Source organism: Fukomys damarensis, unplaced genomic scaffold (genome assembly GCF_012274545.1).
Source record: "Fukomys damarensis isolate Sample0158 unplaced genomic scaffold, DMR_v1.0_HiC HiC_scaffold_20, whole genome shotgun sequence".
Taxonomy (NCBI): Eukaryota; Metazoa; Chordata; class Mammalia; order Rodentia; family Bathyergidae; genus Fukomys; species Fukomys damarensis.
The window spans coordinates 36,451,311-36,465,613 of NW_022900932.1; the positions used below are offsets into that span (position 1 = coordinate 36,451,311).

At 35.9% G+C, this 14,303-nt stretch overlaps 1 protein-coding gene across 4 annotated transcripts in view; it reads left to right on the forward strand.

Annotated features, from left to right (window-relative positions):
* A1cf (APOBEC1 complementation factor) overlaps positions 1–13,503 on the forward strand; it is a 76,597-nt gene extending 63,094 nt beyond the window's left edge. Inside the window, exons 8-12 of one of the 4 annotated variants that reach the window (XM_010606286.1) lie at positions 2,940–3,213; positions 5,137–5,342; positions 8,479–8,615; positions 9,551–9,702; positions 12,443–13,503. In XM_010606286.1, coding sequence (XP_010604588.1) covers positions 2,940–3,213; positions 5,137–5,342; positions 8,479–8,615; positions 9,551–9,702; positions 12,443–12,594 — 921 coding nt within the window. In that variant the 3' untranslated portion in view covers positions 12,595–13,503. Of the gene's footprint in view, positions 1–2,939; positions 3,214–5,136; positions 5,343–7,381; positions 7,455–7,552; positions 8,125–8,478; positions 8,616–9,550; positions 9,703–12,442 lie in introns of those variants that run through there. The other 3 variants (XM_010606287.1, XM_010606288.2, XM_010606289.3) reach the window with 3 other exon arrangements.
* Positions 13,504–14,303: the final 800 nt, after the last annotated feature.

The following is a 14,303-nucleotide window of genomic DNA, read 5'->3' on the forward strand; positions in this document are numbered from 1 at the left end:
AGAAAAGTGCCTCAAAGTCTCTGTCATCTCTCTCTCTGCCATCCTGACAGGGTTCCTCATTGGCCAAATTCAATCATAATGCAGAAAGGCCGGAAGCCATAAAGAGGATTCCAAGTACAGTGGCTTCCCAAAAACAGAGGGCAGTCTAGAGACTGGTGAGAAGTAGATCTGAAGTGTAAAAGGAGGACCTTCCAACCCAGGTACTTCAGACACAGTGGCTTCTGGGATGTATGCACTCCTGGGAGGCCTTCAAAACCATCTGGCCCCTGGAATGAGGGAGTAGGGACCACTGACTCTGAAATACCAAAGACTAACCACAAAGCAAAATTAATTCATATTTAAGTGCATGCCTATGAAACAAAATATTATTTCTTCTTCATTGATTTTTTACATTGAATATTATAAAAATAATATTATTTTGACAATAATTTGTAAGTTAGCTCTTCTCTATTTGAAAACATCCCTGAGTGTGCAACATTACTGGGAAGACACAACCAATTCTAAATCAAAGGCTAAGTAATTAGACTGGAATAATTATAGTGGGAAAAAATTATTCCCAATTTTGGCAGCTGTATACTTTGTAGCAATGTTTGCACACATTGTGTCATTAAATATATTTAATATCAATAGTAAATATATACTAAATATTGTATATAAGTATAATGTGATATGCAAAAATAGGTTTTCTTAGGATCTGTAAAGGCTTTGATAGATTTAATAATATTATAAAAATAATATTATTTTGACAATAATTTGTAAGTTAGCTCTTCTCTATTTGAAAACATCCCTGAGTGTGCAACATTACTGGGAAGACACAACCAATTCTAAATCAAAGGCTAAGTAATTAGACTGGAATAATTATAGTGGGAAAAAATTATTCCCAATTTTGGCAGCTGTATACTTTGTAGCAATGTTTGCACACATTGTGTCATTAAATATATTTAATATCAATAGTAAATATATACTAAATATTGTATATAAGTATAATGTGATATGCAAAAATAGGTTTTCTTAGGATCTGTAAAGGCTTTGTAATAGATTTAATTACTATTAATATTTAATAGATATTTATATTTAATTTATTAGGCCATGTAAGACTTCAAATTTTTTGAGACATAATGATCTTATTTACAATTTAGGACAATTAGCCTAGTAGGGGAGTGACTTTTTATTGAGTGGGGAGAGATGTAATGAAACTAGCTATGAAGCTATTACAGTCACCATCATAAGGACTTGAATTAACATGGGAATGGAATATAAGGGAGAGATCTACACAGAACTATGGAAAAATGCATTCAAAAGGTCCAGAAACCAATTGAAGGTAGGGGTGACAAAGGAGAAATCATTATAAATTTTCCAAATGGAAGAACTGGGAAACTGATAGCAGATTCAGCAAGGGAAGCTCATTGGGAGAGAAATGTGATAAATTGAATAAGACATGATAATTCATTTGTTTTATAAATATTTGTGGATGTCTGATGTGAAAGAAATTTTTCTGGGATTTAGCTATACAGATCAATATGATAATTGTCCTATCTCTTGAAATGTTTAAACTGAATAACTAAAATACAATAGTTTGTTTAGAATTCAGTGGTAGGTGTTTGAAATTCTGTTTAAGGGGGCAGAGAAATACAAAACAAAATCTCTTATGATAAGAAATCCAACTTGCCAGAAGAATTATTCCATTCAAATCATGTCCTAACATGGAAGTAGCTATAAAGAGATCTATTTGAGCAGCTCATTTTCTAAAGACAGAACTAAAGATAGAAACTAAAGATAGAACTAAAAATAGAAAGAAGCTTATATTTAAGGCCACTTCCTTTAATATTCCAAGTCTCTTTCTTCTAATTATATCAATATTAGATTGTTGAATATTGATTGTATCCATCTTTCACTGTGTTCCCATCTACTGTATTTGACACTGGCTACTACTGCTAAAAAGTAGAGTGTCCACATGGAACTAGGGACAGATTGCTCCAGAGGCTGGCCAGAATGGCCAGGATGCCCATGAAACACTAGCTTTGTCTAGCAGACTTCAATAATCCAACAACTACTGAGTCTCTCATGAAATTGAGGGATAGGGTACACACTCAGCGGCTGTGGAAGGGAATTTTTATGGAAACGTTTTATAATATTTGCTTTTTTTTGCATAAAATACAAAGCCATTTTTTCATTCAAAGGAAACCATAAGTGCTTTCTGACAACACCTTGTCCTTTTGCTAACAAAATAAATCAATCTCTCTATTTGTTCAAAGCCATCTTTGTTTCTTGAGTAAGCAAATGGAATATGTGAGTCAATCACACAGGTAGATAAAATCATGATCTTCAACATCTGGAGTGATTTACTATTACAGAAACTTGTGTCTAACAAGAGCTACTACAAATAATTTTTGAGAATGTGCTTTCAATAGTGCATGACTTTCAATAGTGCATTCTCAGTATCACTCCTGCCCCTCTATCCCAATCCCTTGCCACCCCTGTTTATTAGCTCTCAACTTCACACCAGATCATATGATTTCTTCATTAATTTCCTCCACCTGTATTTTATTTTGCTAAGTAGTGTAAACTATATTTCTCCCATAATAAACTTATGATTTCTTTTAATTATATGTTTGTAATTTAAAACATCACATAATAGAGAATATTAGATCAATTTTTGCTTCAGTGACTGTATCTAGATTATAAATTCATAACCGATATTTTAATGGACAATATATCATTGTCAAACCTGTTGGCATCTTGTGCCACTTACCAACAAAAATCACCCAGCCAGCAGACACGCATGAACCTATAGAAACACAAGATAGGAGTAATTGAAACAATCACTAAACATACGACAAATAGTCAAACACTGTGAAGAAGAAGTGTTGTTAGGGCTCAGCCACTCTTAATAGTCCTAATATCTTTTTATGTTGCTTTTTCCTTTTTTTCCATAACAGGTGCTGGATGGTTCCCCCATTGAAGTGACCCTGGCCAAACCAGTGGACAAGGACAGTTACGTTAGGTATACCCGAGGCACAGGTGGAAGAGGAACTATGCTGCAAGGAGAATATACCTACTCTTTGGGCCATGTTTATGATCCCACCACAACTTACCTTGGAGCGCCTGTCTTCTATGCCCCCCAAGCCTATGCAGCGCTTCCTAATCTTCATTTCCAAGCCACTAAAGGACACCTGAGCAACAGGGCCATTATCAGAGCCCCTTCTGTTAGAGGTAACATCAGTCAGCTCGTGCCATAGAGTAACCCCAAGATTTCAAATGAATCATAGGGCCATGGCATTAGACAAATTGGATAGGCCTAAGGACCTGGAAGAAAAAGGCTGGAATATTGTTTTCTAAAAATCAAATATTATATCAATAGCTCTTATTCCATACTAAAAATCAAATATTATATCAATAGTTCTTATCCCATAGGAATCTTTTTTCACATTACAACTGGTTATGAAAAAAACTTGGTCAGAACTTAAGTGTGATAGAACCCAGGGCACAATCTGATGTTTGCCAAGAAGCATAACATTTGCCCAAACTAAACCTAGTGCCATGCTTATCAGCTGCTTTTTTGACATTAGACCACTACCTTGCAGTAACATGTGGCTTGCTATAAAACTTCTGAAAGGGAAATTAGTATGATCCAATGGAAATAAATTATCTCAAACAACAAAAACATGTTAAGGGATGTATGTACTTGATGGTGACTCGGTGACAGCATCTTTATACATAAACCACGAATTATCATAAATATATTAAAAATATGTGGTATATCTTCTAAAAGCCAAACCATTGAGAAAATCTATTTATTTCCATAAACTAAATAAACTAAAATAAACTCAGTCGAACCATAAATATTTCATATTTGAATCCTATAAATATTCCAAATGTTCAGTTTTCTGAGCTTAGTTCATTCAGCAATACAGGAGATAAAGCAAACTTTTTCTTTTAATTTTCAAGAGACTAGTTCGTCTCTGCCTATGGGATCCTTCAGTGTGACTATTCTAGGATATGGCTAATGCTACCAGAATGCCAATGCTCTTGTTCAAATATGACACCAATATGGGCAATATCAATAAACAAATCACGTATTCAAGTCTATTCTTGGGTGTGACTTGGAAATGAAATGGTATATCCAGATTACTGTGAAAATAATTAGCTCACTATATTTTGCTTTTTTTGTCAGAAACATGAATTGGCCATTTGGGGACCTTTATTTTTCAACAGCCTTAAAAGTTCCGACCACTAATGTAATCATGCCTGAAAAAAATTTTAATGCAAAAGAAATCATCAGGATTTCCTTCAGAATAACTTGTTTATATGGTAATAAATTGTCATTGAAATATTATACAAGAATAATCTAAAATATATAAATAACCAGTAAACACATGAAGTGGTCAACCAGTTGTGATGTAGAAAAAAAAAGGAAACAACTCTACTCTAAGGGAAAAATATGTAACATAACAAGAAAAGAATCAAAGGATAATATTTATGGATGAAGGGTAATCAATTTAATTTTTTATCACTTTATGCCATCATTAGGAAATCAAAGTAGCAACATGGCAAACAAAAATCAGAAGGAATCTAAACATGAAACTCATTGGAAATTTAAGCCTCACTTAGACAGATCAAAAGAACAAAAATAGTAAACTTAAAAACATGTTTTCTGAATGTTGGTTTTCCAATAAGCCATTGGGGATAATTGGATGACCTACAATTAATTCTAATTTACTGATCACTGGCAGTCTTTACAGAGACTGTCAGTACAAGACTTTCAGTACAAGTGGTCGTATTAGCCAGGGATCTTTTAATGAGTATATTCCCAACTTTGATTTGTCTTCAGAAAAATGTTAACAAAATGTTACCCGAAACCAGAAATTGTAAAATTTCTCTGTACCAAAATTGTTAAATTACTCACATACTTAAGATCTTGGATGGTATTGCTGTCAGGTAGTTTGAGAAAAAAAAAAAAAGAGACACATAGTGAGTCTTACCTTACACTGAGTTTCATTCCATTAGAATCCTAGAGTTTCCTACCCCTCTTCAGGGTAGCAATCAATGTGACTTGGGCTAACTTTTCCATTACAGTAAGATTTAGGGTGATTTCCTGGTGGTTTGATTCAGTTTAATGCCTTCTTACATTCCTAGAAATTTACATGAATGTACCTGTAGGGGCTGCGGGAGTGAGAGGACTGGGCGGCCGTGGCTATTTGGCATACACAGGCCTGGGCCGCGGATACCAGGTCAAAGGAGACAAGAGAGAAGAAAAACTCTATGACCTTCTACCTGGGATGGAGCTCACTCCAATGAATCCTGTCACTTTAAAACCCCAAGGAATTAAACTAGCTCCACAGGTAGGTAATGTCATGTGACAGAGTTTCTGTGAGGCTGGGCCAAAGACCATCATTCTCCTATCATTAAATTATTTGCTTGATCCTAACTTGGGCTATTTTTTCTTTTAGTAGAATTAAATAGTCAATCAACATAATATCCTTTTGGGGAATGATGGGTATTAAGTGCCGTTTTTCCATTACAGGTCCCTGTTTTTTAAAATCATAATGTTTTAAACTTTAATCTTCCACTAAATCTTTTACTAAAATGCAAAGAATCTAAGGGCCAAGACAAATTATCAGCCAATACCTCAATAAATATAAGACAAAGACCTCAGTTCAAAGTTCCAAAACCTAGCATAGTGTATGTTACATCATGAAAGCCAGCTCAGAATAGATGCCAACTGTGTGTGAGTCAGGTTGATTGGCAAAAGAAGGGTATTCATGAGTGGGAATCCTAAATAGACCATTTAGGAAACCTTTTCTTGGGGAAATGTATTTAAGAGAAAGCTCCAGCATGCTATTTGGGAGAATTATTAACCATAAGGTGCCATCAGTCATATCAAATTAAGTCTTCTACCATGGTCATATGTGGACAGTGGCATTATGGTGAATTTTTATTGCTTTCATTTAACACTTCTGGCTTTCCATGTCTGCACTAGACTATGTCTTTTATTATAGGAAAATTAAAAGTTATAAAAGTTGTCCCAGTATAGAAACTAAATACCAGAGTTAAAACTGAAGCAAAACATGATTCATGCTAATCCTTAGAATATGAGGAGTTCTCTGAGATACACCTTGGCTAAGTAGCCAGAGTTACAGTTTATGTGCTCTGAAAGGAAGCTTCTTACACGCAGACCAAAGGTTATAAGCCCAGCCAAATTATGGAAATAGCCCTTATGAGTGCAACTAAGAAGAAATTTTGGTTTTCTAAGAGCTAATCTTAGCTATTGATGTGTGTTGTGTGTTGTGGGTGGGAGAAATTAATATATTTCTTTTATGCACAAATCAATTTATCTAAGGTTTCTGCTAAGCCTATCTAGGTAACTAAAAAAAAAGAGTGCCTATCAGAGTGGTAAATAGCACTCATTTGTTTAAAATACATTTATTGGACTTTACTTACACAGAATGTATTATGCTAGGTGCTGGAACTTTAAAAATGAATATTACAAAATCTTTTCCATCAAAAGCAATCCTGGGATAATACTGACATATTAACAGATAATTAAAATGAAATCAGATAAGTCACATGATGGAACTTGCTAAGAAAATACAAAACCTACTCGTCTACTTCTCTTGGGTTAAGACCTAAAATAAAAAACTCTGTTAACCTAGTACTTTTATTAGGATAGCTAGAAATCTTTTAATTTATAGCTAAATGGATGCACATTGAGGTCATACTTTTAAGTGAAATAAATAGGACACACTTGAGTAAACACCAAATAGTTTCTCTGGTGTGAAAAACATAAAGTGTAAATAAGGTTCAAATGGTATAACTGATAATGTGAAATAGGAAGAAAACATCTAAAGGAGAAGGGGAAGTGGGAAGGGTAGAGGAAAGGAAATAAGGGAAAAGAAAAAATATGAAAAAAGGAAAAATGAAAAAGTCTTTGTGAATAGGGAAGGGTGAAGGGGGTGAAGGGAGGGCAGGGGAATGGGGAAAACATAAGAACCAAGATACATCATGTAAAGGTAGAAGATCCCAATAATCAATGTAACTGTATTGTTTACCTTAAATGTAGCAATAAACAATAGAAAAAAATTAAAAGTACTGGAGAGGGAAAATATGAAAAAAAAATTCTGTTGTTTCTAGGCCAAAAAAAAAAAAAAAAGGAAAAAAATCCCTAAAGAACCATAAATTCTACATATATTTGAGACCTACTGTGGCACAAGCAAATATCTCTGCTTTTTACATTAAACTCAGGTTAGAAATTAATGATGTTTTATATTAATCTGTGAGTAACCATCTGTGTCACCCGATGAAAGTTTTTTAATGAATTTGTCTCTGGATTTGTACAACTATGGTTGAGAAATTGAAGACAGTGCCACTCCATTCCACATAGATGGAGAAACAGCCCTGTAGCAGAGTCACAAACCTCCCACCGGAAGAGCAGATGGACAGACACTGCCCTTCAGGTCAGTGAGTGGAGTTTGCTCTTTGAGAAGATTTGCTCACCTGGAATGAGCAGGCAGGCAAACTATTCATCAGCAAAAGCTAATTTATTCTTGCTCAGGTATCATGGAAAAGGCTTTGTAGATTACAAGAAATGCTATAAGAGTATTGAGGAAATAGTGAAAGAACATAAGACCAATCTACAAATTAATAAACTGAACAATGTCATGCAGCTGGCTTCGTGTTAGAACAAATGAGGTAAGATGCTCCCCAGACCCATCCCAGGGCATTGTTCTGTCTCCCTGAGTTATTTTCTGAATTAGCCCTGTTTTGAGCAGTACACTAAATCTCCTGAGTAAAAAGAACATCTGTATCAACAAAATTGTCTTCCCAATGAAGAAAATATGAGCCTTTTGAAAAGATTCAATTTGAAGTAATTATAGAAGAAAAATGGAAAAAGATACTAAAACAGATCATCATAAAAATAACCAGAAATGGTATGTTCCCAAGCAAAAATATTGCAGCAATCAGGATTTATCTATTAATGTTCATCCACAAATATTGAACCATAAAATCTTCTAACTTTTTTAAAAATGTAAGGTTTAAGCCCTACAACAAATGACATGAAATAAAAATATATTCTTAGGTTATCACCTCTAAACCATTATAAACAGAGAGATTTGGGTAATAATAAGTAAATCTATCCAGACATGCTGGAGGATTGTTTTTTGGTTTTTTTTTTAATGGGGTAAAAACATCAAATAAATAATGAAATGAAGCTCTTAGTAAAAATCTATAGCTAATGGACTAAACTAAAAATATATTTGAGTAAATGGTGTGAAAATTATTTTATGAGCTAATAGATATAACATTTTAAATAGAGTTCAAATTCAGTTCAACTTAAATTTTATGAGTCATTAAACCATGTGGCATTTTATATCTTCTCAGATTAGTTTAAACTCTAAAGATCAGAATTTAAAACCTGAAAACTAGAGAAATAATGTCAACATGACATTTGAGGAAGAAGTAATTGCTTTACTCTTGTAGATATTAGAAGAAATTTGTCAGAAAAATAACTGGGGCCAGCCAGTGTACCAGCTACATTCTGCCATTGGACAAGACCAGAGGCAATTGTTCTTATACAAAATAACCATTCCCGCTCTGGCCAGCCAGAATCCTGCAATGTGAGTAAATCTCCAAGTTCCTAATCATTTAAATTTTAGAGTAATACTCACTTGTAAATTAAGTGTATTCTATCATTATCTAAACAATAAAAATATTCAGGTTTCTTAGCTATTTATTTGTCATTAAATACAACACTGAGATGTGCAGGTAGGATGTATGCGACACCCAGGAGACAAACATCTAAGCCCTAAATTTCAGATAGAAAATGAAGACTGTAACATAATCAACCAATAGAAAACAGTAGGTAAGATACAATGTAATAGATATAAGACTGCAGCCAGTTCCTTTATCTGCACAGTATTTAGGTTGAACCATGTGCAGCTGCCATTTTTATACATAAATTCATGCCTCCCATTTAAAATTTAGGACCAAAGATGAGACCTTGCTGTTAGTGGATATTACTTTCTGACTTTTGCCTTGAGCCTACCTTCATATATGTCTTAGGAACCACTGTATTTCATATGTACCTTAGGAAAGCCGTGCAGTAAGATACAAGTATGGCCCAGAAATGTTATCAACCACCTGTGTTCTAGGACAATGAAGGCAAGACTTTTAGAGACTGAGGGCCCAAACTGTAACCCCAAGCCCCCATATTTATTGCGAAGGGCCAACACTACCACTCAACTTCGATACTGAGGTTTTTGTTTAGAAAAAAATAACTGTTATCCGACACTTGGCTCCTGTGCCGACAGAGAGGGCTCTGTGTGCCTGCTACAGCACATACATGCCATAGGTTTGAATCCACTGTGCTATGTCAATTCATAGACGTTCTAATGCACACATGTGTGTATTTAGAAGTCTTTGATAGCACAGAGAATGGAAAATACCCATACAAAATCCCATCATACAGTCATCTCAGCGGTGTCTTAGATTTTTATTTAATTCAGGATATACTGAATTTAAAATGCCTAACCTGGCTAACTATGCTTTCCAGCCACCCTTTTACACCTCCAAAACTGAGTGCCTATGTGGATGAAGCCAAGACGTACGCAGCCGAATACACCCTGCAGACTCTGGGTCTCCCCGCTGATGGAGGGGATTCCGGGACTGTGGCTACTGCTGCCACGTCCGCTACTATTTTCCCAGGTATGGAACTACTGCTTGTGAACCTCCTCTACCTAAATCCACTTGCACCACCTGGGGACCAAAAAGAATTTGCCAGTTGAGTGGTCCATTCAAGCGTGTAGCAAAAAAATTGAGCAGGACAGCAGTAGATTTCTGTCACCTCAGCTATAAGCAGCTGCAAGATCTTGAATGAGTCAGTCGCTCTGATTCTTGGATGGTTTGGTTTTTATTAGTGGTAAGAGACTACTAATAGGTGTTTTTTATTGGAGCCCTTACAATGAGCAAGGCATTCACCCAAAAGTTTAACAAGATTTATATTTCTCAGAAATGCTTATGACACCACTAAGAGTTATATTAGATCACAATGACCATACACAGATGAAAAACTCAGATACTGGAAAGATTAAGTAATTTCACCAGCATCATCAACTTTTACAAACTCTTAAGTTCCCTCCCCTTTTTCAATTTTCAATCTACTTTTATTAATTTGCTTTCTGATAAAGATGTGATGAGCTTGTGATAATTATTTTTAATGAAAAATTATGTGTGCGAGTGACAGATTTTTTTCAATATGTGAGTAGCCCTCAATTTATCTTTTCTCTCATTTATCCCAGGGCATACACTGATTGCTTAATGTAAAGTCTATTTAAAAGATTTCCTCATTTATTATGTACTCACCACAAATGCTAATCATTGAAAAGATCCTCTAGAGATTAAGGCAGTCAGAGTGGCTCTTTTCCCTTTTGTAATAAAATTTAATTTCTTTCAGAGAAATTTGTCATTCTGGCTTGTCATTGTGTCGGTATGCCCTCCACATGCCCAAATTAGCGAGTTTTCACTAGACCTAGAATTAAGACACTCCTATTAAGTTATATATATCATGCAACATGTAGGTGTGAGAATTCTATATTCTTCACATTTATTCCTGACATCCAAAACACTTGAGGCTCATTCTCATTTTCTTTTATCTCTCCAAAATTGTGAATATACCTTTCATTCTGGTAAAGGAGGCTAAAATCAATCATGCTTCACACACAAATATGGCCTCAATTCTAGCATTGTTTCTTGTAAACCATGGATCTGTAAAGAGCAAGGCCCACCAAGGATGGGCACCGTGAGCCATCAGCCTCTGTGCACACGAGGTGTTTCCATGTCCATCTACTGCAGACTTATATATGTCAAAGTTACTCGGGTCCTGGAGAAACGAGAGACTCTGCCTCACAGAAAGCTGCATCCCAGAGACACTAACTAATGTACTATAAAAATAAATGAGCCCCTGTCAAGAAAATTTTAAACTTTATTTTCATATTCAAAGGGATATGTTTTTACTCAAAATTTTAAACTTTATCTTCCTTTCTATTTGCTCCGACAAGAAGTTAAAATATTTAGGGTATGAGAGGTGTCCAGGGAATGAATGGCTAAGAATATGAGCCTCTCATAACTTTCTGTAGACTCAAGCAAAATATAATATACACCAAGGGAAAACTGATACAAAAATACCCTTACACTTAACAAATTAACCAAACTGAAAAATAAAACCCCAAAACTCTACAGATAAAATCTGTGCTGTACACACACACAGCCACATGTTTATATTACTTAATTTAGAAACACCATTTCCAAAGTTATGAAAGTAATTGTTAACACATTTCTCATATCCTCAGGAAATATACCAAACTTTACTTATGTGTTAGTCAACACTATTGACCAACATGAACAACCAAGGTGTAGGTTCAATTTTTAAAAAACAGTCCAGCTAGCTTCCTGTGGCCACTTTCTGAGAAGCCATGAGAAAATAAATCAATGTTCTGAGGTTGGGCCGACTTTGACGACAAGCAGATCAATGGGATTCTTTTAAACAAATCCCATCCTCCCTCGTGGCTGAAGGATACCTCTCCCTTTTACATATTATCTTTCACAATCTTTGAATCATCTCAGAAATACCCAGGTTTTGGTCTAAAACATTAACAAAGATATATGGTTGTTGATAGTAACTATTATGCTTTCTTCTTCATAAGTGAATGTCCAGCAGCAAGACATAATACTAAGAAAGTGTACGGGTGATTTCACTGCTGTTAAAACACTGGCTCTCTGTGAGAACCAGTACTAAAGCCTCTGAATATATCATGGATAGGCTTTATGGTAAACTGAGAAAAAGGAGCTTTTGCCATTCATGCTTAATCTAAATCTTGACAGGGCAGGCATTTGCTTTGATGGCACTATATAGAAACACTCTAAAGCTTTACAGTATTTCCCCTCTGCTTTACCAGGTCTCTACACAACCTTCTTGGGTAAAGGTAATGGATTTTAATGTTTCTTTTAGGCAGGTAGGGGTTTTAAGGAGGTGTAGGTTTGTAGTAGAACCCAACCCATAGCCCCTCCAGCCCCAGGCCCTGCTAAACCCTCGATGGCCTTTTCTTCTTTATAAATTCTGAGATCCTCTGGAAATATTCAGAATTGCAGTTTTTTTTCACCTCAGCATCCAGGTACATTTTAGTTTCTTGGACCTTGTCCCAGTGCCTCTAATCTATGCGTGACGATGATTCTGAAATGAGTAACACAAGTTTCACTTTCAGGATCACTCTCCTAGAATTTTCAGGTGCCGTTTAAAAATCAACGAGTCCTCTTCTTGTGTCCCTGGGGGATTTGCTTTTAGCTCCAAGTAATATATTAAAATTTCATACTCCTAAAAGTACTCAATATGCCAAATGGAAGCAAACTTGAATTCCTTGCATGAAGTTTTCTCTGCCTCCTCCTCCAGGATATGCTTTCCCCAGTGCCACTGCACCCGTCTCTGCAGCTCAGCTCAAGCAAACAGTGACCCTTGGACAAGACTTAGCGGCATATGCAACCTATGAGGTCTACCCCACGTTTGCTGTGACTGCCCGAGGGGATGGATATGCACCCTTCTGAAGATGCCTGACTTTTAATTTAGGGATAAGATACACAAAGCTCTATTATAGAAGAAATAGACCTTTCAGTCCCCCAATGACGTAAACCACGCCTTCTCGAAAGCAGTGCTTTTCCTGAGACTGTGTAACTTATACCATTGTAGAGTCCTGAAATGTGAATGCTATTCCTCAGTGAAATCAAATATTAAGGAGACTTTCATTTAACAGAAAGGCAAAGAGCCATTAGCCCCAAAAGTTGTTTTTCCAAGTTTCCTGAGTATCCTGGGAGTATGTTTACAGTCCCTGACAGAGCAGGAAGAGATCTCAGCAAGCCAGAGCTGGAGCTGAGCAAACCTGAGGCATCAGTTACAAGGGAGCCAGTTAAACTTCAGAGTTTCAATCCTGTGTCAGCGTTGCTGTGTGGCGTACGAAGTCAAGAAGCAGCAAAAGGAAGGTGTGAAATCGCCTTGCAAAATGCCTTTACTATGTGGAGCATTATCTCACGCTTGAACTCATGAAAATTGTCCAATATTTTATGGATTCAGCACCACTTCAGCCTGAAAATTCTACCCGATTCGTCATACATCAGGATCTTCCTAGCCCACGCATTTCCTTGGGGTTTCCTAGAAATTGGTATGTATTGCAGCTGTGGTTGAAACAGTTCTGGACTCCTTGTTTATCCAACTCATTAACCCATACTTATTTTTCCCTAAAACTACTATCCTGTCCCAGCATACCCATAATACAAAACCCATGCCAACATGAAATGACTTTTCATCATTTTAAGGATTTTGAATTATCCGTACTGATTTACTTTTATCTCAGACTCATTTTGCTTGTCTCTAATATAAAAAAGTAAATCAGACCTATAGAACAACACATATGATACGTTTTCCTATTCAGCAAGTTGGCAAAAAATTCATTTAAAAGAGAGTAATGAAGTTCTGTTTTCATTTATTGTTTTGTTTTGTTTTTTATTTCTCTGATGCTGGGGACCAACCCAGGGTCTCATGCATACTATACAAGCACTCGATCCCTGAATCATACCTGCAGTCCTGCATTCATTACTTTGATCTTTTTGCAGTACCCAGACTACCATCTAGCATTCAAAGAAAAGTTGTATTAACTTGAGGCTAGTCTTGAGTTATCTAATCCACTTATATTAAAGCTGCCAAGAATTCCTTTACCTTCTGTTCCTTTAAATTTTAATAAGTATAGGCAGCTTTAATCCATTTGTCTTGAAAGCATCACAGGAAAAGCTTACATCCATCACTGGCGATTAGAGACCATTCCTTTGTTCAAGAATGTTATTTGCCAAAGTCCCCTAAAGTTGAGGAGCTCTTCCCTGGGAACAACTGATGGAGGTGGGTCAGAAGAGGATGCCACTCAAGACTGGAGTTAAAAAGGAAGCTCTATTTTTCTGCAGTATTTGTAAGTGACTGCTTTGTTCAAAACAAAAATAATCAAAGTCCAATACCAAAACCCATTGTTACCATTCCATACTCATTAGGATTTAAGACATACAGCACTAGAATTTCCATTTTAAAAAATCCATTGGCCCTTGTAAAATTCTATAGAATACAAGGGAAAATATAAGCATACACAGAGCAGAAAACTTTATCAACTCCTTAATAGAATTCTGTGATCCAGAATCAGGTCAGAGTCCAATCAGAGTCAGGGAAGCCTCAGTCGCAATGAGAAGTCCTTGTAACCTTTCAGTTCTATTAAATC